The sequence below is a fragment of the Balaenoptera acutorostrata genome, chromosome 16 (assembly GCF_949987535.1).
Source record: "Balaenoptera acutorostrata chromosome 16, mBalAcu1.1, whole genome shotgun sequence".
Lineage (NCBI taxonomy): Eukaryota > Metazoa > Chordata > Mammalia > Artiodactyla > Balaenopteridae > Balaenoptera > Balaenoptera acutorostrata.
In genome coordinates this window covers 40137456-40164914 of record NC_080079.1, presented here as the reverse complement: position 1 = coordinate 40164914, position 27459 = coordinate 40137456, and the positions used below count along the sequence as shown (strand labels likewise).

Sequence of the window (27459 nt, the reverse complement as noted above, 5' to 3'; positions counted from 1 at the left end):
TTTTGAAAACCGATTAGTCAATATTCATACATAAGTGTATTCCCCTTCTGGAAACAAACCTCTAATGATCTGAAATATAATGATGAAAACATATATAAACCTTTCTAGTGTGACGCTATTTCTAATATCTCAATATCATAAACCTAATGTATAAAAGGAAATTATTAACTATGAATATATAAGTATACTCAACAAGCAGAACTTTATGAGAAATAATCCTAAAACAATATAAACTGTCCATTTAATTTTATTCTGGGCACTGGTTCTTTCACTCCCCCCAGATGAAATTCAGGGAAATTCTCATGACTTTTCTGGTAACTTTCAGCTAATAAAAGATCCTCCACTAAATAATGAATATGTCTAGTCCAGTAGAGTAAAAACTTAACTTCATTCAAAGTGAAAGCCATTTCCCTTTCCCAAGCATGTCAGGGTGGAGGGCAATTTCTATTTTTTCTCCTTTATGCTTTCAGAAGCATAGTTTCCGACACCGGTTTCCTAACTAGAATTCCTGACTCAGCTGAAGCAGAAGAAAGGGGTGAAAGCAAAGGAGAGGGGACAGGAAAGTTTTTACTTGACTGATTTTGGCATTGGGCTCTGGGCCCAGCAGGTGTGTAAACCTCCTGGGATACTTGTAAGGTCATCAAAGACCTCCTTAATTCCATTGCCAGGGGTCTCTAACCTGGCTACACTCTGTTCTAGCTAGAGGCTCCTTCCCTGGGCCTCAGTCTCCTTTGGCAGAGCTCTTTTCGACACCCCAAGCATACCTATTGGAGAAGATGGAAAATAACCCCTGATTCCTACATGTGGCCAAACTCTAGTCCCCTGGAAACACACATTCTGACCCAGTAAAACCTGCAAGTGCACGTGACACAAAGCAACCAGCTCTCCTCCTCACCACCATCAAAGCAGGAGGCCAGCCCATTGTTCACCATTAGATACTTTAGGACTGAGTTAGACCCACCAGCCTCGTGTGTTCCCAACAGCAGGGAATACATAGCAAGCTCTGAGTGGTTTCCTACTCCTCTCCCCTGCTTTAGGTTAGCTGAGAAGCACCTCAAAATTCCTCCCACTTAGGGGGAACTAGGATTCACAACACACCAGCAGTGGGCTCCAACTATCTTTGAATCAACTCCAAAAATTCCTTTCAAACTCTTCAATATTTTTTTCTAAATTCAGGGATGAGGAGGGGTAGGGGATGTTCAGTTAAGAATGTCAAACAGTTAAACACTTTCTCCCTACCTCCTGTCCTGCTTGTGCTCCAGTGACAGTTTCGTATCCAAACCAGAGGCCAAAATAATCCCATTCCATCTTAAAATCCTGTTACAAATGGAACGTAAACAGTCATTAAGTGATCATTCAGGAAATTCTGCAGAACAGTAAACTTTAACATATTAGAACAATGTAAAAGGCTTGCAAATAACAATATATTTTTAAAAGAGACTCAAACAGCAATGGAGATCTTTTCATAAACCTAATAATTTAAGAACATTTGCATTAAAAAGGAAAAAAATAATAGGGCTATTTTACTTTTATCATTTAAAATGTTTTCAAATATAATGCCCCTAAAAATATACGGCCAAACTGCCTATTACTTTGATCTTATATATTCAATGACATTCAGAAAATATTAATAGAGGTTTTAGATCACAAGTTAATAACAATTACAAAATAGTAAACATTTACTGGACATTTATATTCTAACTGCTTTGTGTCTATTAATTCATTTAATACTAACAACAACACTATGAGGTAGTTACTATGATCATCTCCAATTTCCAGATAAGGAAAACAAGGCTCCAGGAGTTAGGTAGCTTGTCCAAGATTTATAGGCCATCTTAATTCCACTGCAATTGGCCAAAATTTCTGGCAAGATTTACAGAGCTAAGAGCTGTTATAATGTTATCTTTAAGACTGCAGTTTGAGAGATTAGCATGGCAGAGCATGCTAAAAATATTTTGTTGAGCTTAAACTTCATAACATGATTCACTTTAAGTAATTATTTGTTAGCAGAATGACTACTGGAACAGAAATTTTCTAGTAATGTAGAAACCTAAAATTCTGAAACCTAGCTATCTAGGTCTAAAGCCTCTAATCAAGATGTAAATATATACATGACTTGGGTCAATCACTTTGAATGATTTGGAAAATACCTTCTGATTTTGGCTTCAAAGTGTAGAAAATCACCCAAGACTTCAAATCAGAGACCTGCTATTCAACCCAGTATCTACCACACACAAGTATGATCTATATTTTAATTCTTTTTAAAAAATTGATGTATAGTTGATTTACAATGTTGTGTTAGTTTCAGATGTACAGCAAAGTGATTCAGTGATATATATATATTATTTTTCATATTCTTTTCCATTGTAGGTTATTACAATATATTAAGTATAGTTCCCTGTGTTATATAGTAGGTCCTTGTTTACTTATTTTATATATAGTAGTGTGTATATGTTAATCCCAAACTCAAGTCCCTTAACTGCTCTCAGCCTTAATTTCCCAGAAGGTTGGCTAGGACCTACCCCACTCTTAGTCAAGATTTTGTGATTCTAGCATCTGCTCAATCTAGTTACTGGTCAGCAAACTTGTCTAATTGGAAGAGGAAACCAGCATGTATTGAGACATAGCTTCAAACTCTACAATTTAGGGAAAATCCTTTAGCCTTCTCAATACTTCATTCTTCCTACTCTGGATTACAGAAAACATTAGTATCATCATCAAAAAAAAAAAAAAGAACATCAGGTTTACTTTTTTAAAAATCTCTGTACACAAATGAAGGTAAATATGTTAATACAATTCAGGGAGCCTACCCATAAAATGATATTTTTAAATGTTATGGTATTTGCTAAGTTAGGGTTTGAAGGATTTGCTTCTGCTCTTCTTTGCAGTCTCTGATACTGAATGCTGAATACTTGCAAAACAAGAAGTCGAAAAAGAGAGGGTGACAATTTGTGCTCTCTTATCACTAGCAGGACAAATACAGCGGTCAAAAATAGAATCTTGCAGGTTACTTAATAACGTGAGCCAGTCCTTTATATACAAACTGATGCAATAAAACGTGCTTGTGAGGGCTTGAAAATATGCTTTGTGATATCCCTTTTTTAATAATAATTGGATATCTTTAGAATTGATAGCTAAATTTTTTATCAAAGTTCTTTAAAGAATAAAAGAACCTTAATGCAATACTCTGCATATATAGGTTCAATAAATATTATTGATAAAAATTGTGTAATATTGACAAGTTAAACTTTCAACTTAGTTGCATTATGCCACACAGAAAGATTTTGGAAGTGTGCCACAATGTTAGCTTGTAAACAGACATTGTCTCCAGGCAATGAAATTATGTGTGGGGCTTTTTTTTCTCACTTTTTCACTCTTAACTGTACTTCCCAGATTTTCTAAAACTACTATATATTTCTTTGAGAGTCAAAGGAAAAAATAAAAATACATTATGATGAACCTTTCCTCCAGAATGCATTACTAGCGTGGGTCATCAACTCTGTGACATGCGATGCTTCTTTCAGCTGGAATTTTCTCCTAAAATCTAGAAAAACACATTTTCATAGATGAACATTTTCAGAAAACTTTCCACCCAATGTGGAGTCAGTTTACATCAGTTTTAATTCTACTACAAGGAAAGCTAAATATATAGCTAATAAAGATCACCCTCAATTAGTCTGAATATTTTTTTAAAGAAGACTCAGGATACTTATATACTATTTTTAAGTGATTTAAAATATGGTGTGTATTAACACTTTGTCCAATTACCCTATTGATAATCTATTTTCTAAAAATTATTACAACAAATATTTATGTGGTATGTCAGTCCCATTTCTCGTTTAATGCAGTGGTTGTCCTTAAACAGTTTTTTTGTTCTTGTTTTTCTGTTTTGTTTCCTTAGTCCCTATTATTGAACACAATGTATTAGTGTTGGTCCTTGGCATTATAGAAGTATAAGGTGTAGCAGCCGACCTAAAATGCATAGCAAGTAGTTGCAATAAAAATGAATTTATCCAGAATTTAAAAGGACACCATAAGACTGCATTAAGTGAACAATACAGCTGTGGGTGTTACCTTTCTGTTTAGAGCCTTAAAACTGACTGTAGTCTTTGACCTAAGGAATGAGGACAAGTATTTAGATATAAGGATGCTCATCATAGTGGAATTTATGTTTTAAAATATTGGACATATCCTAAGTGTCCAATAAAATATTACTGGTCATATAAAATATGTTACCGTTATATTTCCAAATTATAGTCATGTAAACCTGTGATTTCAAAGACATGGAGAAATGTCCAAATTTTAATGTTTAGTTAAAAATCAGAATGCAAAACTGTATATATCAGTTTACAGATATTTTAAGAAATTATTCACACACACAAATATTGGAAGACAATGAAGTGTAATCTCTGATGAGAGTAGTTTTTTCTTCCTTGTGCTCTTTATTTTCCAAACTTTCTATAATGAATATGGATTATTTTTATGTCAAGGAAAATAATCTCATGAAGTAGAAAAAATTTATAAGAAGCATTCGGTTAGGAATAGAAAAGTTGGGAAAATTTCATGAAGAAAACATTACTGAAGCTGGATGATAGGTGCTTGTGTTCATTAGGCTATTATTTCTAATTCTTTATATGCTTACTACATGAATATTTAATACTGATATAATCTAACCCTTCCATTTTACAGTTGGAAAACAAGCCCCAGAGTTATACAATTCAGTAGAGACATAAGTCAGAGGTCAGCAAACTGACCCATGACTCAAACGTGACCACAGCCTGTTTTTGTAGTGATTGAAGGCTATGAGTGATTTTCACAATTTCAAAAGGTCGGGGTTTTTTTAATCCTAAAATATCAACTATCTGGCATTTTATACAGAAAGTTTGCTGACTCCCAACTCCTATTCTTAATCTAGTACTCTATGCTATAAGTTAATTCACAGGTTTTGTAAAAAATTGAAGTACAGTTGATTTACCATGTTGTGCTAATTTCTGGTGTACAGCAGTGATTCAGTTATACATATATATACACACACATATATTCTTTTTTATATTCTTTTCCATTATGGTTATGGTTTATCACTGGATATTGAATATAGTTCCCTGTGCTATACAGTAGGACCTTGTTGTTTATCCATTCTGTATATAATAGTTTGCATCTGCTAATCCCAAACTCCCAATCCACCCCCCACCCGCTCCCTCTCCCCCTTGGAAACCACAAGTCTCTTCTCTATGCCTAATTCACAGTCTTTAAAGAAAACTTCCTATAACATAGATGAGCATTTAAGATTCCTTAAAGGAAGTAGGAGCCCCTCCTTGTCCTACCCACCAAATGAAGTCTAAATCCTCATTCATTCACTTATTGATTCATTTATTGATTCCACAAAGAGAGACACGGTGCCTGCCTTCATGAAAATTACTTATGGGAAGACAGAAAATAAACAAGAAATAAAATAATGACATATCATGTTGAGTGCTATGAATGTCATAAATCAGGTTAAATGACAATGGCAGGAGGCCTTCTTCAGACAAGATGACATTGAAGCTGAGACTTAGAGGATGAGAGCAAACATTGCAAGGAGCCAAGGACAAAACAGCATCCCTGGCAGAGGGGACCACTTGGGTGATACTGATTAACCAAAATATTTGTAAAATCCACAACACTTTTCAGCGGTGAAGACATTAGTGTGTCTTAATTTCAAAGATCCAGTAAGATTACAGCAGATAAATGAGAAATCAGTGGGCTTCATTCTTCTCTTCCTTTTTTCATCAGTCATCAGTCTGTTCCTGGGAACAATTTCCTCAAACTAGAATAAAATACAGACTTTAATTCCCATTTCTCAAACTTTGCTTTCTAGGTGTGTTCTCTTATTTGGAGTTTCACTGCAACTGCATATTTTAATTCTAATTTATTCAGTTCCTCAATAAATATGTACCAGCCATAAGGTGCAAAGGATGGCACTAGATCTGATTAGGAGACCATCCCTCTGCTAAGTGTGCCTCAAACTAAGTTATCTCCCCTATCTCTCTGGTTTGGTATAATGTACTTTAGTAAATTTCCTTGGGTATTTTTCAAATTACATTTTTTCCTACAAATAATGCAATAAAAAATAAGTAACTTAGGATCCCAGAGTTTACAAATGGCTTCGACTAGACTAGCTCAGTGAGAAACAGACAGAGGAACACTGTGGCATGGACATTCTTTTCCAACCACCACACAGAAATCCTAGGGACAGAAAAAGGAATCTGACTTCATGGTAAAATATAGTTCCTGGGTCCTACTTTTTCTTCTATTGCCTGTTCTCACCAATTGCTCCTGTCCCCACTATCCAAGGACTTATCGTTCATGCACTTGGTGAATGACCTAACTCCTTAAATAGGCGGCACTAAGCATGAGAACAGGGTGGGACCAGTAGATCATCACAGGCATGTGTTTCCCTAAGCTTATCATTCCAGCCACCCACAGGCTAACTTCATTATCAAGCTCCTTAGAAGCCTTGCTTCTACTAGCCAGCGATGCCATAGGCTGGTGTGGAAGACTCCAAATGAAGGAGCAGCTCTGTGAGTCCTTTTGTGGAGAGTGTGTACCTGACATGGGATGGGAACTTCAGCATCCCACGAAATAGAAAGGCATTCCAGGAGCTATTTTCAAACAGCAATGAATTTCTCCTCCAATAGCCTAATAGAGAGTTGGTTATATATGAGGTCTTCAATATAAGGTTCAAAATCTTTGCAAAATATGGATTATAGTGTTTTCCCTTAAACTAGAAGCACATAAGGGTTTCCATTTTATCAGCTTAAAAATTGGTGTAAATTTCATGAGTCAAATACACAGAAGCATCGATGGCTGTTTTGAACTTTAGACTTTGTTTGTAGACAACTTCAGGATTTTTTAAATTGTTACCTGTTAATACCAATCAGCAACCCAAAATAAGTGGCTCTTCATCTTCAGAAACTAAAATCTTATTATGACGTGCAAAGAGAGCTCTCTAACATAGGCTAAGGAGAAAAAAATGAGCTCACAGAACCATACAATCATGAATTTGGGTAGGACTTCAGTAGCTGTGATCCTTTTTTTAACATTGTTTCAGAGATGCAGGGTAGAGAGCCGAACTGATGTTAAACGGTACCTTGACAGGGGATTCAATAACCTTGAATTTCATCATGAGAGAATTATTCCACTTTCAATTCTATTTTAAGCTTTCTGATGAGGGAAGTCATTGAAGGTACGTCTTAAACACCTCTCCAGCCCCTGATAATCTTTTCTGTTATTTTTTAACATCTTTATTGGAGTATAATTGCTTTACAATGTTGTGTTAGTTTCTGCTGTATAACAAAGTGAATCAATTATATGTATACATATATCCCCATATCCCCTCTCCCTGCTAATCTTTTTAAACAGCAGAACTAGGGCTCAGAACTTTTACTAGACAACGATGTCCAGCTAGAAATTGATCATGGTTTCCTTCTTTTGCAGTTTCTTTTATAATGACCTTCCATCTGTGGGAAATGATACTCTACTTATGAGAATGATATTTTCTTTTTTGTGTAAGTTTAAGAAAGTGAATCAATGCAAAGAAAGTCATTAAGTAATTAATGGACCAGGTGTCAAGGGGATATGCAATGGAGACACATTGGTTTTAAAAATCCCTACATTTCCTTTAAGGGTCCTATTGACTAACTCAGAAAACATCCTATGAACATTTTTCCACATTTTAATATGGTGAAAGTCAGCCTCCCTTTCACAACCATCTTAATACCCTCCCAAGACCTCTGCAATTACCTAGTTAACCCTATTCCCTTTTAAATGAAGAATTTCAAGTCAGGAGAAATGTAGTGTCTTGCCGAGACCCTCAGCTTGTAAAAATTCATGGGGGTGTGATAAGGAGAATAATTACTGTATAAAATATCTCGCATGCTAAAAGACAAGTGCATTTGATGGAATTCTCCTTGGCATATGTTGAACTAGGAAAGGATAGAAGAGCAATTAACCTAAACCAAATGTTCATTATGTGCATATGGCCAAATGTCCTTATTTGCATGTGGATATCTTTATGGCATTCAATCAGATCTCCGACTACTATTAGTCAATTCAGAAAGGCAAATTATATCTATAATAAAAAGTTGGATGGGCCTATTGAATAAATTACACATTGCAAAAAGATAAAAGCCCAAAATGGATAAAGGAATCACCAAAGATTTCACCTAGTTATTTTATAGATGGAATTTATAGGTTCCTGGAGATTGCAGCAGTAAGACAAGGCAACTGCCCAGAGCCAGAAGTGAGCATAAACACAGCAAATCCTGGTCTCAAGATAATATAGGCTGTGCAGTCCATCATTAGTGAAACTCATGGCAAATGTGAACAGAGGGTCTTAGAAGTTAATTTGCATTTTACTTGTTCTCTTATGTAGAAACACACATACACATTCCAAAAAAATATATTTTCTGATTTCTAATTTTGTGTAAGGATATTCTTGAATTTAAAATACCCATGAATTGGCCAAAAACATATAATAAGCTTTACAAAATGCAAGTTATTTTTAGAAGCCTGTGTGCTCTTAAATACTTCAACAACTGAGATACTGAATTCCTCAAGGGTGGTTGTCACACATAATCCATAAAGGGAAAATATTAGAAGATGATATTATTAAAGGCATCATCTGATAACAAGTTAGTTCTGCCTCCATAAGACAACTAATAACTTGAAATGAAATTAGGACTATTTTCCTAGGCAATAGGCTTTCAACAGTCAGTCTTCCAAAGCGATACAGGAACATGATTCATAATTTGCTGATAGTTGTTTTTATGAACAAACCATACCATATATTTTTTAAAAATCAAATGTGAGAGCTTTTTGAAGACTGAAACAAAGATAAATTTTCAAAAGCCAAAATCTATTTGCATCTTTGTGATTTTTGCCATAAACACATACCACCAAAAATAATATTTATTTAGAATTCATTAAATAACTTGAATAGAAATATTGAGTTTAGTGTTAAAAGTAGACTTTTTCTCTTATGTAAGTGGAAAAGGTTTTATGTGATAAATATATTTTCCTGATGTACAATAAAATAAATGCATAACTATTAAAGTAAAACATTGGTCTATAAACCACCTAATATTACCTTACATAAAATATTTTGAGAAACTCTGGGCTGTATGATGATAAAGTTAAATTTATATTCATGTATTATGTTCCTGCCCTAACTTTGCCTCTTTGTTACTAACTATAGTACCACATTTCTACAAATTCCAACATCCCATTTATTCAGTCTTTATACCACAATTGTTATTGCTCTTTCTATTTTAAAGAAAATATCTGGCATTCATATTGTGTATGAATGCAAAGATTGTAAAAAAAAATAGCTAATAATGGTAATGCCAACTTCCACAGTATATAAGTTAAATAAATTCTGCCTTCGAAAAATTCTTAGCCTAAAATAGATTTTACCAATATGAAGTCACTGGTCTTAAGATGCACAGGTAAACAAACAATACACAAAACAGGTCATTATCTTTCATACAGAATTAACAAAATAAACATTCCCTATAGCACCGTCTGTTGTCCTCAACAACAATAACAGCATTAGCAGACCAAAGTTAAAATCACATCTAAGAGGATTCTTTTGATACATCTTATATAAGGCCCCTTAGATTTGCCTTAAACCCTATCACATATTGAGATATATAGTTCGTACACAGGTGAAAGGTAATAGAAATAATGCCTTGTAAAGACCTTTATTCAATCTTTCAAATCAACAAGCAGGAAAATATGGTATTAATTTATGAACTGCAATAGACACAGTCCAGAGAGCTGTTCTCAATGCACTGGCATCAGCTGTGAGAAGAGACCACAGGAGTTTAGCCATGGAACCATTGTTCTTGGTATGGTGGTGGTGACTGGCATGCTTGTGAAGGTTAGAAATGTCACCAAGCATGGGGAGATTGTCCAGCACCTGAGCGATCAGGGGGAGAAATAGATACAAACATAGTCAATTGGAAAATGGGTAGGAGAACATCTGAAAGCAGTTTATAAGGAAACATACACCATTTCTTCCCTCTTGGCAAGAAAAAACAAAGGACCAAAGGGAACCACAAAGATGAGCACAGATTTGCAATATAAAATTTCCAAAGAACCGTTAAAGGAATTGAAATTACTACTCAGAAAAATAGACTGAATGAGGGTTCATTAATTAATATTCTTCTAGTTTATGAATCGGTTCATTTATGTGAGACAACCAACCATCTGGTGTCCATGTTTGATGAAGTTGAACAAGAAAGTAGGTGTGACACAAAACATACAAAATTGTGAGGCTGGTAAGCCTGAGAAGAAAAGTCATCACGACTTTTGAACAGTATATTTGCCAAGTTCACCAGATTGAGAATCAGAGGACATTTAGTCTCATGTTTTCTGCAATAAATTAAACCAGTGTAACTTTAAGGAAGTCACATAATATCTCTGGATTCAGTTTCCTCATCTGTAAAATGAGCATATTGGGTTAATATAAAAAAACAGAGAAAAATGTTATAACTACAAGCATGGACTCAGGATTCAGATTTTGTCTTTGCCACTTACTGCTTGTATGTCTTTGGATTTCTCACCTACGAAATGAAAGTAACAGTAGTATCATCCTCATAGGTTTGTTGAGAAGATTAAATGAATTAATACCTGGGAAGCACTTGGCACATTGCTTGACTCAGAGTTAGCCGCTGTTTTAGCCGTTGTTTTTTGCTGCTGTTACTATTATGTGCAAGTATTAGAGGTAAATTCTGGCTGGTTAAGCAGAAAAGGAGTTTATTAAAAGGATGCTGGTTTACAGAAATTTTGAATTTAGAGAACTAGATTCAAGAGTAAGCTTTTAGGAAAAAAAATAGATATGTATATGTATAACTGAATCACTTTGCTGTAAGCCTGAAACTAACGCAACATTGTAAATCAACTATACTTTAATAAATAATAATAAATTAAATTAAAATTTAAAAATTTTTTAAAGAGTAAGCTTTTAGGAATGAAATGCAAAACCACACCACAAACCTGGACTGATAAGAAAATGTATCCAAGGAGGATTCAACACTAATGTTAGCACGTTGAAAATTTCTGCACCAGAACTCAATTTAACTTTATTATAACCATTACTGTCCTAGTTGCAAGGGACACTAGAAAAGCAAGTATCTGCTATTTTTAACTCCTATAGGAAAAGGGCAGTTTTGCCCAGATTTCCCAGATGTATTAGAAGATCAGATGCCAGGTGGCCCAAATTAACTCAGTCCACTTGTCCTTCATGCTAAGATTTATTGCTTAGAATCATTTACTAAAGGTTGGGTGGTTTTATCCAAGGTCAAGAAGATGGTATATAAAATTTCTTAAAGACTCTATGATTCCTTCATGAAAGGCTTAAAATATCTGCGACAGAAGGGACTTCCAAATACTTACTGGGTAGGCTCAGTATCCAGTATTTAAATTAAAGCCACTGGATTTATAGTTAGAATGAGGTCTTTAATTTTTTTTTTAAATTAATTAATTTATTTATTTTTGGCTGTGTTGGGTCTTCGTTTCTGTGGGAGGGCTTTCTCTAGCTGCGGCGAGCGGGGGCCACTCTTCATCGCGGTGCGCGGGCCTCTCACTATCGCGGCCTCTCCCGTTGCGGAGCACAGGCTCCAGACACGCAGGCTCAGTAGCTGTGGCTCACGGGCCCAGTTGCTCCGCGGCATGTGGGATCTTCCCAGACCAGGGCTCGAACCAGCATCCCCTGCATTGGCAGGCAGATTCTCAAGCACTGCGCCACCAGGGAAGCCCAGGTCTTTAATTTTTAAATTTACACAGTTGAAGGTCTTCACCTATTTATGTGTGACTTGAGAGAATAAATGGTTTCCAAGTCTTTGATTGGAAAAATAAAAGATCCCAGAGTTCAATGAACAAACATTCATGGCAAACAAAAACCTATATTTTCTCTCTCTGAATGACTAATACATTTGTGCTGCTGGAGGAATTCATCTCACAAGAAGGACATCAGCCGGGAGAGGAAAGAGCAGCTATAACTTGGCTTTATCTATTTTAAACTCCTCAACTATAAAAATACTGCCTAAAATACCAGCAATCCAGCTCCCAACTGTCCTTTCCGAGTAACGGACAGCTATTTCAACCCCATGACTAATGCCCAGCGCCTGTCTTAAAGTGGCCTGGACCTCCACCACTGGTGCATTCCCAGCCCAGTGGGTGGCTCACAGGGCAAATCTCCCCCAGTGCTTGAACTTCACCAGTCAGACTCTTGGTGATCCCCCAAAATACTCTTGGTGAATTTATTTCAATTGTTTACAGAAACAACAGAATTAATCATCTCTCCTACCCAATCATTTTGGCTTATAAGCAGATGAATTCTCCTATATACGTGACATGCACAAAATAGTTTGGTGACATTTTTTAACAATTATAGCAAGAAAGTTGAGGGGGAAATTCTAAAGGTCAATCTGCTGGTTGCCTATTTATTTTCAAGCTATCACACAAAGCTTGTCAAATGAGAAATTCTGGAATAACCATTTCACTATGATGCGATGAAAGTTTGGTTTCCTCAGCATGAATAGGAAAAATACTGCCAAGTTTATACTAAATTTATTCCAATAATCCATTGAATAGTATATCTCCAGACATTTAAGAAATACAGAAATGGCGGGCTTCCCTGGTGGCGCAATGGTTGAGAATCTGCCTGCCAATGCAGGGGACACGGGTTCGAGCCCTGGTCTGGGAAGATCCCGCGTGCCGCGGAGCAGCTGGGCCCGTGAGCCACAACTACTGAGCCTGCGCGTCTGGAGCCTGTGCTCCGCAACAAGAGAGGCCGCGATAGTGAGAGGCCCGTGCACCGCGATGAAGAGTGGCCCCTGCTTGCCGCAACTGGAGAAAGCCCTCGCACAGAAACGAAGACCCAACACAGCCAAAAATAAATAAATAAATTAATTTTAAAAAAAAAAAACAGAAATGGCCTCAGAGGGAACAGCATCAACCAAATGGTGACAGTCGACCCAAAGAAGTGGATTGTAGCATGGCAATAGAAATACACCTCTCTGTAAGCAATAGGTATGAGATATGTTCTTCCTCAAAATTTGTGTAGTAAAACGATTGGAAATTGGAAAGGATTTTAAATGCAGCAGAGAGTTTTCAATTCAGTGGCATGATAATATTTTCATAAATAAGTACTTAAATGTGTGAATCTGTTATAAGTGATTAGGCTACCACATAACAAAGCAAAATGTAGTAGGAATTAAGCTGATGGCCTTTGAAACCAGACTGCCTGGCTTCAAATCCTGACTTTTCCACTCCACAACCACATGATCTTGGCAAATTTCTTAATCTCTGTGGGCTTAACTGTCTTCTGTAAGGTCCGGATAGTAATAGCCCTTAACCCATGATACTGAGAATTAGAACAGTGCTGTCATATACTAAGTGTTATATAGGTATTTGTTAAGTAAGAAAACTTTAAATATGTCTCTGAAAATATCAAATTCATTTTTTTAGGAAATTCTTGGTTGAGATATGCTCATTGAATTCTTACGTTTTTGTTTGTTTTTTTTTTCCTGTAAGTATAAAACATTTTATTTCTCATATTTTTCAGTGACAGTTTTTCTACTGGATAATCCTGCAAGAATATAGGGGAAGAAAAAAATACAAGAACTCTTGAGGCAAATATTTCAATGTTTAGTAAAATGAAAAGCACCTACTTGCTTGAAGCAAAAAGTAATCAAGGCAAGGTAGAACACCCATATGACATCTTTTTAATTTAAGGCAACATGATTAAATTAGTAGGAATTTTTTAAATGACTGCAATCACAGACATCATTTAAATACTTAAATACTGTGATCCAAAAAGCCTTTGTACTACCACTTATAAAATAATTGAGGGGCTTCCCTGGTGGCGCAGTGGTTGAGAATCTGCCTGCCAATTCAGGGGACACGGGTTCGAGCCCTGGTCTGGGAAGATCCCACATGCCGCGGAGCAACTAGGCCCGTGAGCCACAACTACTGAGCCTGCGCGTCTGGAGTCTGTGCTCCCCAACAAGAGAGGCCGCGATAGTGAGAGGCCTGCGCACCGCTATGAAGAGTGGCCCCCACTTGCCGCAACTAGAGAAAGCCCTAGCACAGAAACGAAGACCCAACACAGCCATAAATACATAAATAAATAAATAAATAAATTTTAAAAAATAATAATAATTGAGAAAGTCTCAAGTTAGTATATGTAGAGATTTAACAATGAAACTAGAAGCTGCTTTACTTTGATTTTTTTGACAAAGAACTATCGCGAAAAACAATGTCTTTAAATAACTAACATGTCTTTTGAAAATATACATAGAAAAGTATTTGGAAAGGCAGACAAACTTAACAGTAACTATTTCTACAGATGGGTAGGGTGATGCATTGGGGAATTTTTCTTTTTACTTTATACATGACTAGGTTTTATCCAACATCATGTATCATTTTATGGTATAAAAGTTTTTTAAAGTAGAAATTGTAGAAGTTAGCAATGAATACTGATATTTGGTCTTTTATGTTTTCCTTTCTCCAAAAATCACTTAAAGTACGACAAAGAGCTTTGGCTATGCCTAAGTGGAAAGTAAATTTATTCTTCTCCAGCAAATGAATTATTTCAGCTCAATAGTGGTGGATTAGGCCTATCTTTTTTTTTTTTTTTTAAATATTTATTTACTTATTTATTTATTTTTGGCTGTGTTGGGTCTTCGTTTCTGTGCGAGGGCTTTCTCTTGTTGCAGCAAGAGGGGGCCACTCTTCATCGCCGTGCGCGGGCCTCTCACTGTCGCGGCCTCTCTTGTTGCGGAGCACAGGCTCCAGACGCGCAGGCTCAGTAATTGTGTAGGCCTATCTTTCACTTTGGGGCCCCTGAAGTTATTTTTAGGTCATTAACCTTCAGAAAAATAAAGACAGCAGGGCAGACAAGCATCGGTGCTGCTCCTCCCCCAAAAGGACATTGAATTTACCATGGATTTTTTTAGAACAAAGGAAAAAAATATATATAAGCTAATGCTACGGTATTTGGACTGAGAACAGCATTGCTCTCCGCAAAGAGATGCAACATTAGTAAACACCTTTCACCATCTTGTCAGCTTTGAAGACAGATTTAAGTCCCTCACTGGTTACCCCCAAAATTAGCCAGTCCACTGTTTCAAATGTTAACCTTCATGATGTTTCTATTTAGGGGCCTGCATTGCCTTGCTCAGTGCATGAAACAGCCTCAATCCAGGGAGGCAAGAAGAGAATTAATAACTATTGAATATATATCACATGCCAAGACCTGTGCCATGCAAATTTGATACATTATCTCCTTTAATCAAAAGCTGATAGTATCTCCACTTAATATATGAAAAACACTGAGGTTTGGGGAAGTCAAGCAATTTGCCCAGCGCCCCACAGCTAGTGGGTCATGGAGCCAAGTAGTTCAGGTCCAGAACCTCATAGACTTCAATATTAAACCAGAACCCCAGATTCAAATTATAATCAGATCCGTTGATGATCAGGCATTGGTGAGTTTGAATGGCAAAACAATAACAAACCAAAAAAATAGCAACCCTTTATATTTGTCCAGCACTTTCTAAGTTTTCACAGTGCTTATCTGGAGCAAGTCGCTGAAACGAGAGCATGGTGTTGAAATTCACACAAAAGAGGGACTTCCCTGGTGGTCCAGGGGATAAGACTCCGCGATCCCAATGCAGGGGGCCTAGGTTCAATCCCTGGTCAAGGAACTAGACCTCACATGCATGCCACAACTAAGAGTTCTCATACTGCAACTAAAGATCCCACATGCCACAACTAAGCCCCGACGCAGCCAAATAAATAAATATTTTTTAAAAAATTCATACAAAAGAGACGTCCATTTTTATCCTCTGACCAGTCCACTACTATTACTTGTCAATAAGTATCTTCCTTATTGAGAAATGATTTTGAAAATAGTTGAGGAACTCAAACTAAAGATTCTATTGTTTTCTTCTCCCCCTCCTACAATCCACATGCGATTTGAAGGAAAATGGACAAAGAAAATATGGTGGTCCCCCGCCTGGTTGGGATGCTGCACCCCCAGAAAGGGGCTGTGAAATTTTTATTGGAAAACTTCCCCGAGACCTTTTTGAAGATGAACTTATACCATTATGCGAAAAAGTGAGTCTAAAGATGTATTTTTTTAATCTTTCAAGGAAAAAATACTACTCTCTTCACCTTGCTTTCACTCTCATTCTTCTTGGTCAGTGATGGTTTCTCTTCTAATTACCATTCCTCAATCATGAACAAAGTTAAAACCTTCCCAGTTGTTAGTGATTGGCCTCTAATTTTTACTGCCTTGACTCAGCTCTGTCCTGTTACTGACAGCTGAAACTACCACTGCTGATGACTGTTTAATCTATATTTCAATCCCCCATCTCCACTAGCATAACCATCTTACTGCAAACTCAACAGGTCTATCAATCTAGAATAACACTACAACAACCTGTCTAAAATAAGATATTGCTTCAAGTTTGAAATCTTAATATGGTTTTATAAAGTGTAAGATTTTCACATTAAAAAATGTGTATGTCATGGCTCAACTGTGTCCCCATACATATTGATCCAGAATGAAATTTCCTTCTACAAATTTGAATGCAATCAACAAGATTAATAACATGGTTTTTCAAAGTCACTATATAATTAAGGAATAAATTTCCTGTTTTAATTCCAAATGATATTTTGCTACTAAACCCAAAGTTAAAGCAAAAATACAAAACTAACATTTTCAATAATTTACCAAGTGGTGTTTAAAATTCCTAGAAAATTTAATGAAAGTTTAGCTATTTCTTTTCCTAAATGCCAAAATCAGGCTGTGTGTGTGTGTGTGTGTGTGTGTGTGTGTAATTCAGCTCAGTTTCAGAACTACTCTTAATTTTATACAAACAACGTCACTTGGCATGTGCATAAGTTACAAGGACTTAATCCTGTAAGAATCTTATATACTGAACATGAAAATGAGCACCAAGAAACACTCGAAATGCAGAGATGAAACATGCTTGAACTCTTTCCTAATGAGCCCAGAAAAAAATAGGTGTCCATCACTGAGTACTGTGGGGTGGTGTGGGGCTGACCTGTGGGTCAGACACCACTGACATAATAGAAGTAGCTTAATGATGCCTCTTCTCCCCACGCGTGTCCCTCACATCTGTGTGGGCCACCCGTCTTATAGCAGCCAGCAATAATGAATTACTGTGTCTGGATTATAGAGAAGAGTTGGGGTAGCAGGAGGGAATAGTATATAAGCAAAGCAGCGGAGTTACAGTGAGAGGGATAGAGTGAGTTCACTGCTACCATGGAGGTGCTGGCCCTAGATCAGTTGTGTTAAGACTAGCATTTACCTTCAGCCTACAGATGGAGAAAACAGGGCTCCCAGGACCATCCTCTGAAACACACCTTCTGTGTTCACCTTTATATCATGGTAGGTGGAAAAGATAGCTAAGAAGTCAGTTTCACAAGGCTCCAAATGAGTGTTCTTGGTTTTGGTTTTAAACATCACTGGTAGATTATGACCAAGTAAAGATAAAAACTATGGAGGCCTCAGAGGCCAATGTAAAGGGCAAGAACAAATCTATCAAGAAATTGTACTTCTGATGACAAGTGTGTTTTCTGGTCCCTAAGATGTTGTATAAATCCCCAGATAATTGTGTGATGAAAGGTCATTTGCTCTGCCAAAAATATACATTCTGGCAACTCCGGCTGAAATGCCACTTGTACATGTTTTCTTTATTTATCCTGACTTTGCCCATGAGTCAGATAACAGATCTGAACCCAGCATGAAAACATGCAAACTATTACACATGGGATGCAAATGCCAAACACGGCAGAGACTTCAGAAAACGTTGTGTATGCGTGTGTGTGTGTGTTTTCATTAGGAAGTACAAATGTATAAATATGAATTCTCTCTTATTACTTGTAGATTGGTAAAATTTATGAAATGAGAATGATGATGGATTTTAATGGCAACAATAGAGGATATGCATTTGTAACATTCTCAAATAAACAAGAAGCCAAGAATGCAATCAAGCAACTTAATAATTATGAAATTAGGTAAGATCCATCTCTTCTAGATTAAAAGTGAATCAGACAATGTACCTTTATCTGTTCTTCCATCAAGTTTATCTAATATAGTATATGCAAAATATAGCCAAAATCAGAAATAAAAGGTTAGTTCTTTTTCTTGGAAATCAATTTAATGAAATGTTTATTTAACCTACACTATATAAGGTGCCAGACTAAGTTCTGTGAAATGTTCAAAGAAGCAAAATTCATTCATTTATCCATTTCATAAATATGTGCTGGACACTGTTGAAAACATTAGAAGTATCAAGGTATACTTTCGTACACTCATAGTGAGCAATTGGATGTGTAAGATTATGTAAAAGAGTTTGAAAAAATAAAAACCAGGAAATGAGGTAAAGTTGTGTGAGGAGCTTGCTACTTTAACTTGATGTATTTAAGAAAATACGCTTCCGGAAAGTAAAATTTGATCTGAGACTTGAATGAAAAGAATCCGCCGTGACAGTCATACCTGGAGGAAAATCATTTCAGAGAAATAAAGAACAGCAAGTGAAAAGGTCTCAAAATGAGAATAAGCATGATGTGTTAAAGGAACAGAAAGAAAGCCAACATTCGGAACAGAGTAAAGAGAGGAGGGTTGAAGGCAATACAGTTGGAGAGTCTTATATTTCATCATTAAGAATTTGGATTTTATTCTAATAAAAAGGGGAAATCACAGGAGGTTTTAATTAGATTCATGCATTCATGCATTCAATATTCCTCTGACTACTAAGTGAAGAATGGACTGTAGCAGGGTAAGGACTGAAAGAGGGAAGGCAGTTCAAAGGCTGCTGCTGTGTCTAGAACTAGACAGGAGATGGTGGTGCTTGCATAAGGGGTTAGTGGTAAAGGTGGTAAAAAGTCAGATGTGTGAAATATTTTGGAGGTTGAATAGACAAGACTGGCTAAATATTGGATTTAGAGTGTGAGTGGATTTATAATTCAGGGAAGAAAATTAGGATTTTGGTCCAAGTATGTGTGGATGTGACAGTGTCATAGAGATGGAAAAGGCTGGGAGAATAACAGGAAAACATGAAGAGCTCTGTTTGGGACAATTTACATTTGAGATGCACATTAGACGTCCCAGGGGAGTTGCTGATTGTTTGATATTGGAGTCAGGAGAATGGTCATGATTGGAACGTAAATTTGGGGGTCAGCCAAATATAGGCAATATTTGAAACCATGGGATTAGCAGAGGGTTCCAGGACATAACCCTATACAATCAATAACTGGTTTTTATAAATTGACAATACATGAAATTATCTACGATCTAAAATCTAAACCAGAGAGAACTGCCATAAATCCTTTCTTAAGGAAGCCCAGGGCCACGTGGAAGAAAGATTAGTGTGTTAGATGAAAAAGCAATAGCTTGGGGTCAGATGGGCCTCAGCTGAGTGCCAGAAAGTGACTTGACCTCTCTGAGCCTCAATTTCCTCATCTATAAAGTGGGAATAATAATACTTATTTCATAGGTTTATTATGGGGTTGTTATCAAGATTTCAATATGTTTAGCTTAGTGTTTGGAACATAGTAATAGGTCAATAAGTGATAGAACCCTTACATATTAGCACATTCATTAATTCTGAGATGCAGTCTTTCACCTATATTTTCTTCCTGTAACAGAGATGCACTTTAAAACTGAGGGAATCTTAAATTTAATGAATACAGAGAGAGTAGATTTCCTGTCATTAGTTTTCTCTCACTTCCTATAGGCTCAAAATAAGTCCTGCATTATCCTTGTAATTCTGTAGTCAGCCAACTACTGGGTCATTTTTCTTAAACCCCTTAGCCATGAAAAGATTGATTGGACTTGGCAACTGCTAGTAGCCTAGTCATTCAGTACCAGGATTGGATTCTGGAACAGATTCTTGGAAAAAACATAAAGGAGACTCCCCTTCCACACATTCCACCATGGATTCAAAAGAGCTCTGATATATGGAAAATTTTTTGGTATGAGAATCAGGAGATCAGAGGTCTAGCCCAGGTTCCTTTGGACAAATCCTTTGACCTCTTTCAGCATCCGTTTTATATTATCACCTGATCACGCAGAGTTATTCCAAGCATCCATCATATGAAATAATATATACTAAATTATTTTAGAAAGGGCTATAAAAAGCTATATTAAAATATATTAGTGATGTTTTCAGGAATTAGAAGATTCTCCATTCCTTGGTCTTTCATAGAAACTAAACATCTTAATAGCAAAGGTTATTCTCAAAATAGCTTTTAAGTTGAGATGGATGTAGAATTGGCTCTGGTAGGGAATCAACAAAGTTTGCTGTATCTACTTAATATATTGTTACACACTGGAGCCTGTCAATACTTTTTGAACAATGAACACAATCCATTAAAAAATAACAGTATCTTCTGTGAATTTCAATGTCTTCATCTATAAAATAGAGACAAAAATATACCTACCTCATGGGGGGGATTATGAAAAATAAAGGAGATAATGCATGTAAAGCTCAGTGCCTGACACATATCAGATGCTCTATAAATGTTTGCGGATGGTTACGATGATGGCAGGAAGGTGCAGAAAAGGAAGAGGAAAAAAATGACAAAGCATTTGGAAAGAGAAAGTTGGTGGCCAAACTTCCAGTTAAAGTTCAGGTTGGATGCCAGAAGCAAGGTGATGGCGCAGAGTGACTTTGAATTTTCATGAGTAGGATAAATGGAATGTGAAATAGCAGAATAGACACCCCAGGGCCAACCTCACCTACTTCCACTCTGCCTTGGATGTTGTCAGAGAGAGAACCTTTCTTGTAGAGAAGAGGTTGGTTTGTTACCTCTCCTTGTTACAAATCTTTGGTTTGTTTTTAGCCACTGTCTCTGAGGGGATAGATAAGGTTCTTATCCGGAAAAGACCCACAGGTGTCATATCGTCCTCCTCATCATCAAATATCCACTGAGCATCCTCTAAATGCCTGGCCTCTGGCGACGTTAAAGTCGTGCCCTCAGCTTTGGAGAGAGAGTTCTTCGTCTCCAAGCAATTCTGGGAAAGGTGCCTGACAAATCACACAGATTTAAAAACAGGATATGGAGACTCCAGCCTCCTCCTACTGGTAACTGACCGGCCCCTGAATGATCAAAAATATAATTTCTAAATAAATAATATCTTGGAACAAAAGGTTTAAGTTAAAAAAGAAAGAAAAAATCCTGAAAGATCACTTTATCGACCCTTCCCTCCCCCCAGAAAAAACACATTGTTAGGACAATGTTCAACAAATGGAGATGGACCTGTTACATGTCTGATATGTGGTCCCTGGTTCTTCAACAAAGCACAGAGGACAACTAGGACAGAGCTCAGCCTGGGCGAGGACACCTGCCACACAGCTGAGAGCCACTACTTCCAAGGAATCAGAGCAATCTCCCACTCACCCGGCTGAGTACTTTTTACTCAGGAGGAATGAGTGGCTTCCGTTAAGGGAACTTTACCCATTTTTAATAACTTTGAGTTATTACAAAAGTCACATGGCCTAACACACAACACACAAAAACAGCCAAAAAACAGTAATAAAAGTTCAAACCGTTCCTTCATTACCCTATTGCCTAAAGAGAATCACTATGTTGAATTTTTATAGTCTTTCTAGATTTTCTATAGTTTTAATCAAAATGGCTTTCTCATATACTCATTTTACAGTCTTTTTTTTTTTTTCAACCCAGCAGCATAGTGTGAACTGGTATTTTCAACCATCAAATACTCTCCTATGTTACTATGTTTACTCTCCTATGTTACTATGTTTATTCTCCTATGTTACTATGTTTATCGACCACAGAGCATTCTATGTTATGAACGCTCATCTTTTCTATACCAGTGCACCCCAGCCAGGAGAAATATTGTCCCCCTAAGGGACATGGAGAAAGATGAAGAGGCATTCTTGGATGACCTAACAGGTGGCTTTGGGCATTTACTGGTCAAGAACCAGGGATGACAAACATACCACGGTATACAATGAGGAAATGTCCAGCCCCAGAGTCAGTCATCTCAGCTGAGATACATTAATCCAGTCCTGCATGATGGACTATTTTGCTCATTTCCAATTTGGGAGCTATTTTAAATAGTAGCGGTGAATAACCTTATACAAAAATGCTGATGCTCGTCTTTATTTCTAAGGACACTCCCCTAGAGGGGCATTATTTGGCCAAAGGTTACACACACTTAAGACTTTTGATACATTTTCCCACATGTCCCCCGGAAAAGTTGAACCAACCTACACCTTGCCAAAGAAGGTATCCACCAACTGGCTGATATGCAACACTGCACAGTGGAAGAAACAGGGATTAAACTGAATCCAGAGGCCAATTTTAACTCTCAAAATCTACAAAATCTTAAGCATGTCACTTAATATATTGGAGTCTCAAGCTCTTCAACTGTAAAATGGAAACAATACCTATTCTGCCCATCTCACGGGTTCCTTGTGTCGGCCAAATAATATGTGAAACTCTGTTCTGTATAAGGGGCTATCTTTAATAGTGATCATGTCAGAATAGCTTCTCTCTTTGGTTGGAAAAAAAGGGAGCACCAGGGGTTGCAACCTAAGATACCTCCAGGGCAGGATACAAGAGTACACTGAGCCAGGTGTAAAGACCTCAGGATTGATGATGTATTAGGGAGTGCCGAGGAGTCACAATAACTAGTGAATCTACATACACTCTAAAGACAGCAGACGCAACTCAGTTTCAAATATTTTTTTTTCTTTAAAAATGCAGAGCCAAGGTTGACAGAGCTTCCAGTTTCTCAAAAGCAGCTACAACTTTCCAAAACCAGTTTAAACACTAAGACGACCAAACGTTCCATATCCACAGGCCATATCAGGTCCCGGGCCTGATATTTTCCATTTCAATTTCAATATATATTTTCATTTTCCGTCTTAAACCTTAATCGAGCAAAGACTCTCACCAATCAAAATGCCTGCTGTTTTTGCAGAAATGGGCGTCTGTTAGGGGTCTGTGCCAGCGTGGACAACTGTCGATTATTTGTTGGGGGAATCCCAAAAACCAAAAAGAGAGAAGAAATCTTATCAGAGATGAAAAAGGTCACCGAAGGAGTTGTGGATGTCATTGTCTACCCAAGTGCTGCAGATAAAACCAAAAACCGGGGCTTTGCCTTCGTGGAATATGAGAATCATCGGGCAGCTGCCATGGCCCGGAGGAAGCTTCTGCCAGGTTAGGACCCCTCCTCAAAGAGGAGACTTCTCCACTCCATCCTGCCTGCCTCAGGCTGCTGTCCTCCTTAGCAAAGGAAACAAACGCCTGTTGTTCGTTTTTTTTTGCTCTTTATCTCTGGTTATGTTACATTTTTTAAACTCTTGGTCTTTCTTATTTATCTCACAGTTGATTCAGTTCCCTGAAGTTTTCACAGATTGGGTTCTGAAAACTATTCACTTTGTGCATTAAATCCAATGTACATTGCACAGGAGAAGTCCAGAACTTGAAGTTATAGCAACCCTATACTGAATCTTTAAACTGAAGAATCTCCTTAAAAGTAAATTTATCAGTCAACAGTTATCTTTGTATATAGTTTTTGTTATCAGGCTTATTAGAAATAGGGTATATGTTATCCATTATAATGTAGAAATAATAAATATGCAAGTGATACATTATCCCAATGACAATTAAAATGACATAATTTTATATGACTCCCTAGTGTCTAATAATTTCTGTCTAATTTTAGGGAATAGAAATAATAACTTTCCATAGAAAGACACCTTAGTTAGATGCTACAGCCACAAGGTAGGTCCTATTTGGTCAACAACCATAAATTCCTGGGTTTAGAAGACGCCACCAAGACACTGCCCCACTAAGATCAACTTAGGAAAAATTGTTGAAAGTCCTGTGCTTGTTATAAAATATTTGCCAAACTTACACAAAGGTATTAAAATGAATTAATATTAAAATGATAAGTATTTCAAGAATGGCATATTGAACACGTTGGAATCAAGGATTCTCTTAAGTACTGTGGAAGTTACCAGAATCTAAAACAAAGCAAAACAGCAACAAAAACACCTACATTTATTTTTATTTTTAAAAATAAAACCAATAGGATTAGCCCTCCAGAAATTTTCAAAATTGAAAGATGGCTTCTGAGCTTGGGGAATATGTTTTTTTTGTTTTTTTGTTTTTTAATTATTAATTTATTTTTATTTATTTATTTATGGCTGTGCTGGGTCTTCATTTCTGTGCGAGGGCTTTCTCTAGTTGCGGCAAGTGGGGGCCACTCTTCATCGCGGTGCGCGGGCCTCTCACTATCACGGCCTCTCTTATTGCGGAGCACAGGCTCCAGACGCGCAGGCTCAGTAATTGTGGCTCACGGGCCTAGTTGCTCTGCGGCATGTGGGATCCTCCCAGACCAGGGCTCGAACCCGCGTCCCCTGCACTGGCAGGCAGACTCTCAACCACTGCGCCACCAGGGAAGCCCCGGGGAATATGTTTTAATAATATTTTCATGAAGGCAGCTTAAAGTGAAAAAATATGAGATATCCCCCAAAATTGCTAAATCTATTGAGAGGTGGACATTTTTTATATTCAATATAATATTATTAATATATTTTATACATGTGTAATAGTATTGTTATAAAACATAGGAAAGAAAAATTTTGCAAAGACTAAAGAAGATGAAATCAATATTTAAAATTTTAACAGTAAAAATGTTTTGATCTGAGGTGGATATTTTTAATGGGGAAGCTTCCATTCACCACTTCTTCACTACCCAGTGGTCAAGTCACCTGACTCACAGGTGCATAGAATCACTAAAACTCTTCATGCTGCTTACCTAGCCTCTCAGTGACCTGAACTTAATATTTTGCTGTCCTCTTCAACATCAACAATTCTGCTTTCAAAAAGTGCCTCATATCCATCTTGTTCTCAGGCCATCACTGTAGGCTAAACACATATATTCCCAAACTTGGATTCTTTTTTTTCCAAGGTCTCCTAAGTATTCTCCCAGCTCTGCTTTCTCTTTGATGCCCCCAGCCCCCCACCTCCCCCGCCTACTCCATCCTAAACATTACCACCAGAGTAGTGTTCCTAAAATAACATATCATCATTTCTACAAGTTCTTCCAAACAGTAGGAATTCAATCTCTCCTTGTTAAGAGGCTGAATGATGTCACTCACTCATTAATTCAAAAATATTCACCAACTTGCTGCTGCATATGAGATAAAGCATAAACCTCTGAGCTTGTCATTTAAGGCCTTTAACTCGGGGCCCCAGTTCTTTTCAAACATAATTTGGACCTTCTTTTTCACAATAAACACCCTCCTTTCTATCAGGACAAACTCAGTGTCCTAGACAACACCATGCTCGTTTTTTGTATCCTTTATTTTGAATGCTGTATCCCCTACTAGAATGACCTGCCCCTCCCCGTCTCTACTGACTCATGGCATTCAAAGCCCCAGCTTAACCACCACTTCATTGAGAAACCAGCTTCCACTATTCCATCCCACATTAATCATTTTCCTCCTTCATTACCTGTGAAAACAGATATGTACAATCATTTGGGGGACGGGGGAGGATGGCAGTGAAAGAGGGTCCAAAATGGGAGAAAGAGTTTTCAGCAGCCAGACAATCAGTGTTCCTAGGGAAATAAAACTTCCTGTCAGCTTCCCTTCTTCAAAGAAAACAGCACATTGACCCACAGAAAGAGCTTCTGTCTTTACCTGAGTTGAACTGACTAGGCCGGGCAAGGCTGAGCAGCTAGGCGGCAAGAATTCTCAAGCACTGTGTTATGCTTCCACCCAAGATCCTGAGTTTTCCCTATGGATTCTCTGACCAGGACGCAGCAATATATAGGCTGCCTCACTCTCCCCAGGCATTTTCTCATCCTCATCATGATTGGAGGCAGCCCCCTCCCCCCCTTTGCTTGTTGCCCTTTAAGTTGGCCTCAGCTGGTTGAGTTTCAATCTGCTGGAGTTTAGTCAGACTGCCTCATCAGCAGAATAACAAGAGGCGGTGAATAAGCCAGCCAGAGCAAACTGCTTCCTTTCTACTGAAGCCTGAGGGTAAAATCTATTACCCATTTGGACATCTACTTATGACCTCACCGTAGATTAAACAACAACACAGGATTTCAGTAATGGGCAATCCTCTGGAGACCCCAGTTTGAAAGAACAAGGAGAGCTTTAAGAAACATAAGCAAGGACCACAAGAAGCTTTTCCTTCTTAATTGATCCAGACTTGAAGACAGAGAGAAAATTGTGGTCTAAAGTGGTATATTGCCTCCCACCACCTACCTCCTCAAACAGTGGAAGCTCCCTCTTGACATTGCATCTTTACTGAGGTGTACATAGAACAAAGTTGATGCATCCAATTCAGGCATTATCAAAGCATTCTAAGGATACTCTGAAAAAAAGTTCCAACAGTGGTTTGCAATTTTAGCCTCCATCAGAATCACCTGGAGGGCTCGTTAAGGCACAGATTGCTGGGGCCCCCAACCCCAGAGTTCCTGATTCAGTAGGTGTGGTATGGGGTCTGATCATTTGCATTTATAACAAGTTCCCAGGATGCAACTGCCCCTGAGACCACAAGGTTGAGATCTGATCATCTAAATCAAGGGTGGCCCATGGTGGGCTACAAATTTGAATTATCTGAGGAGGTTTTTAAACAATACCAGTGCCCAAATCAACCTCTAACCAATTGAATCTGCTTCTCTGGGGGGCGGCGTTGGAGCACTGATATTTTAAGTTTTCCAGATAATTCTGTTGTGTAGCCAAATTTTGTGATCCACTGCTAAATCTATCAACTAATGACACTAGCCACTCACCTGCATGGGAAGTAAATAGGAACCCCCCGGGGAACCACTCAGTATGGAAACATTTATTAAGCGTCTACAATGTACTTTGCTTTCTTCTAAATGACAAGGTTCTAAAAAAAATCATACCTAATTTGAGTGAGTGACACTATTCACATTGGACACAAAGAATGCATTATTCTGAGGAAACTATACATCCCCAAAATAGATCAAAAATACTCAAGAGGAATGTACGTTATTGATTTATCATTTAAAAGTGATAAATTAAGTCCCTTTTTTTTTTAAGTTTTAAGTAGGTGGGTTTTTAAAATTTTTTATTGCCGTATAGTTGCTTTACAATGTTGTGTTAGTTTCTGCTGTACAGCAAAGTGAATTAGCTATATGTATATATATACCTCCTCCTTTTCGGATTTCCTTCCCACTTAGATCACCACAGAGCACTGAGTTCCCTGTGCTGTACAGTAGGTTCTCGTTAGTTATCGCTTTTACACATAGTAGTGTATATATGTCGATCCCAATCTCCCAGTTGATCCCACCCCCCCTTTCCCCCCTTTGTGTCCATACATTTGTGCTCTACGTCTATGTCTCTATTTCTGCTTTGCATATAGGTT

At 37.5% G+C, this 27459-nt stretch overlaps 1 protein-coding gene across 6 annotated transcripts in view; it reads left to right on the top strand.

Moving 5' to 3' along the window:
* A1CF (APOBEC1 complementation factor) overlaps window positions 1-27459 on the top strand; it is an 84618-nt gene that overhangs the window by 27319 nt on the left and 29840 nt on the right. For 4 of the 6 annotated variants that reach the window (XM_057531513.1, XM_007182838.2, XM_007182836.3 and 1 more), the window contains 3 exons: window positions 16027-16161; window positions 17960-18090; window positions 23027-23265. In XM_057531513.1, coding sequence (XP_057387496.1) covers window positions 17978-18090; window positions 23027-23265 — 352 coding nt within the window. In that variant the 5' untranslated portion in view covers window positions 16027-16161; window positions 17960-17977. Of the gene's footprint in view, window positions 1-13609; window positions 13746-16026; window positions 16162-17959; window positions 18091-23026; window positions 23266-27459 lie in introns of all 6 variants that reach the window. The other 2 variants (XM_057531512.1, XM_007182839.2) reach the window with 1 other exon arrangement.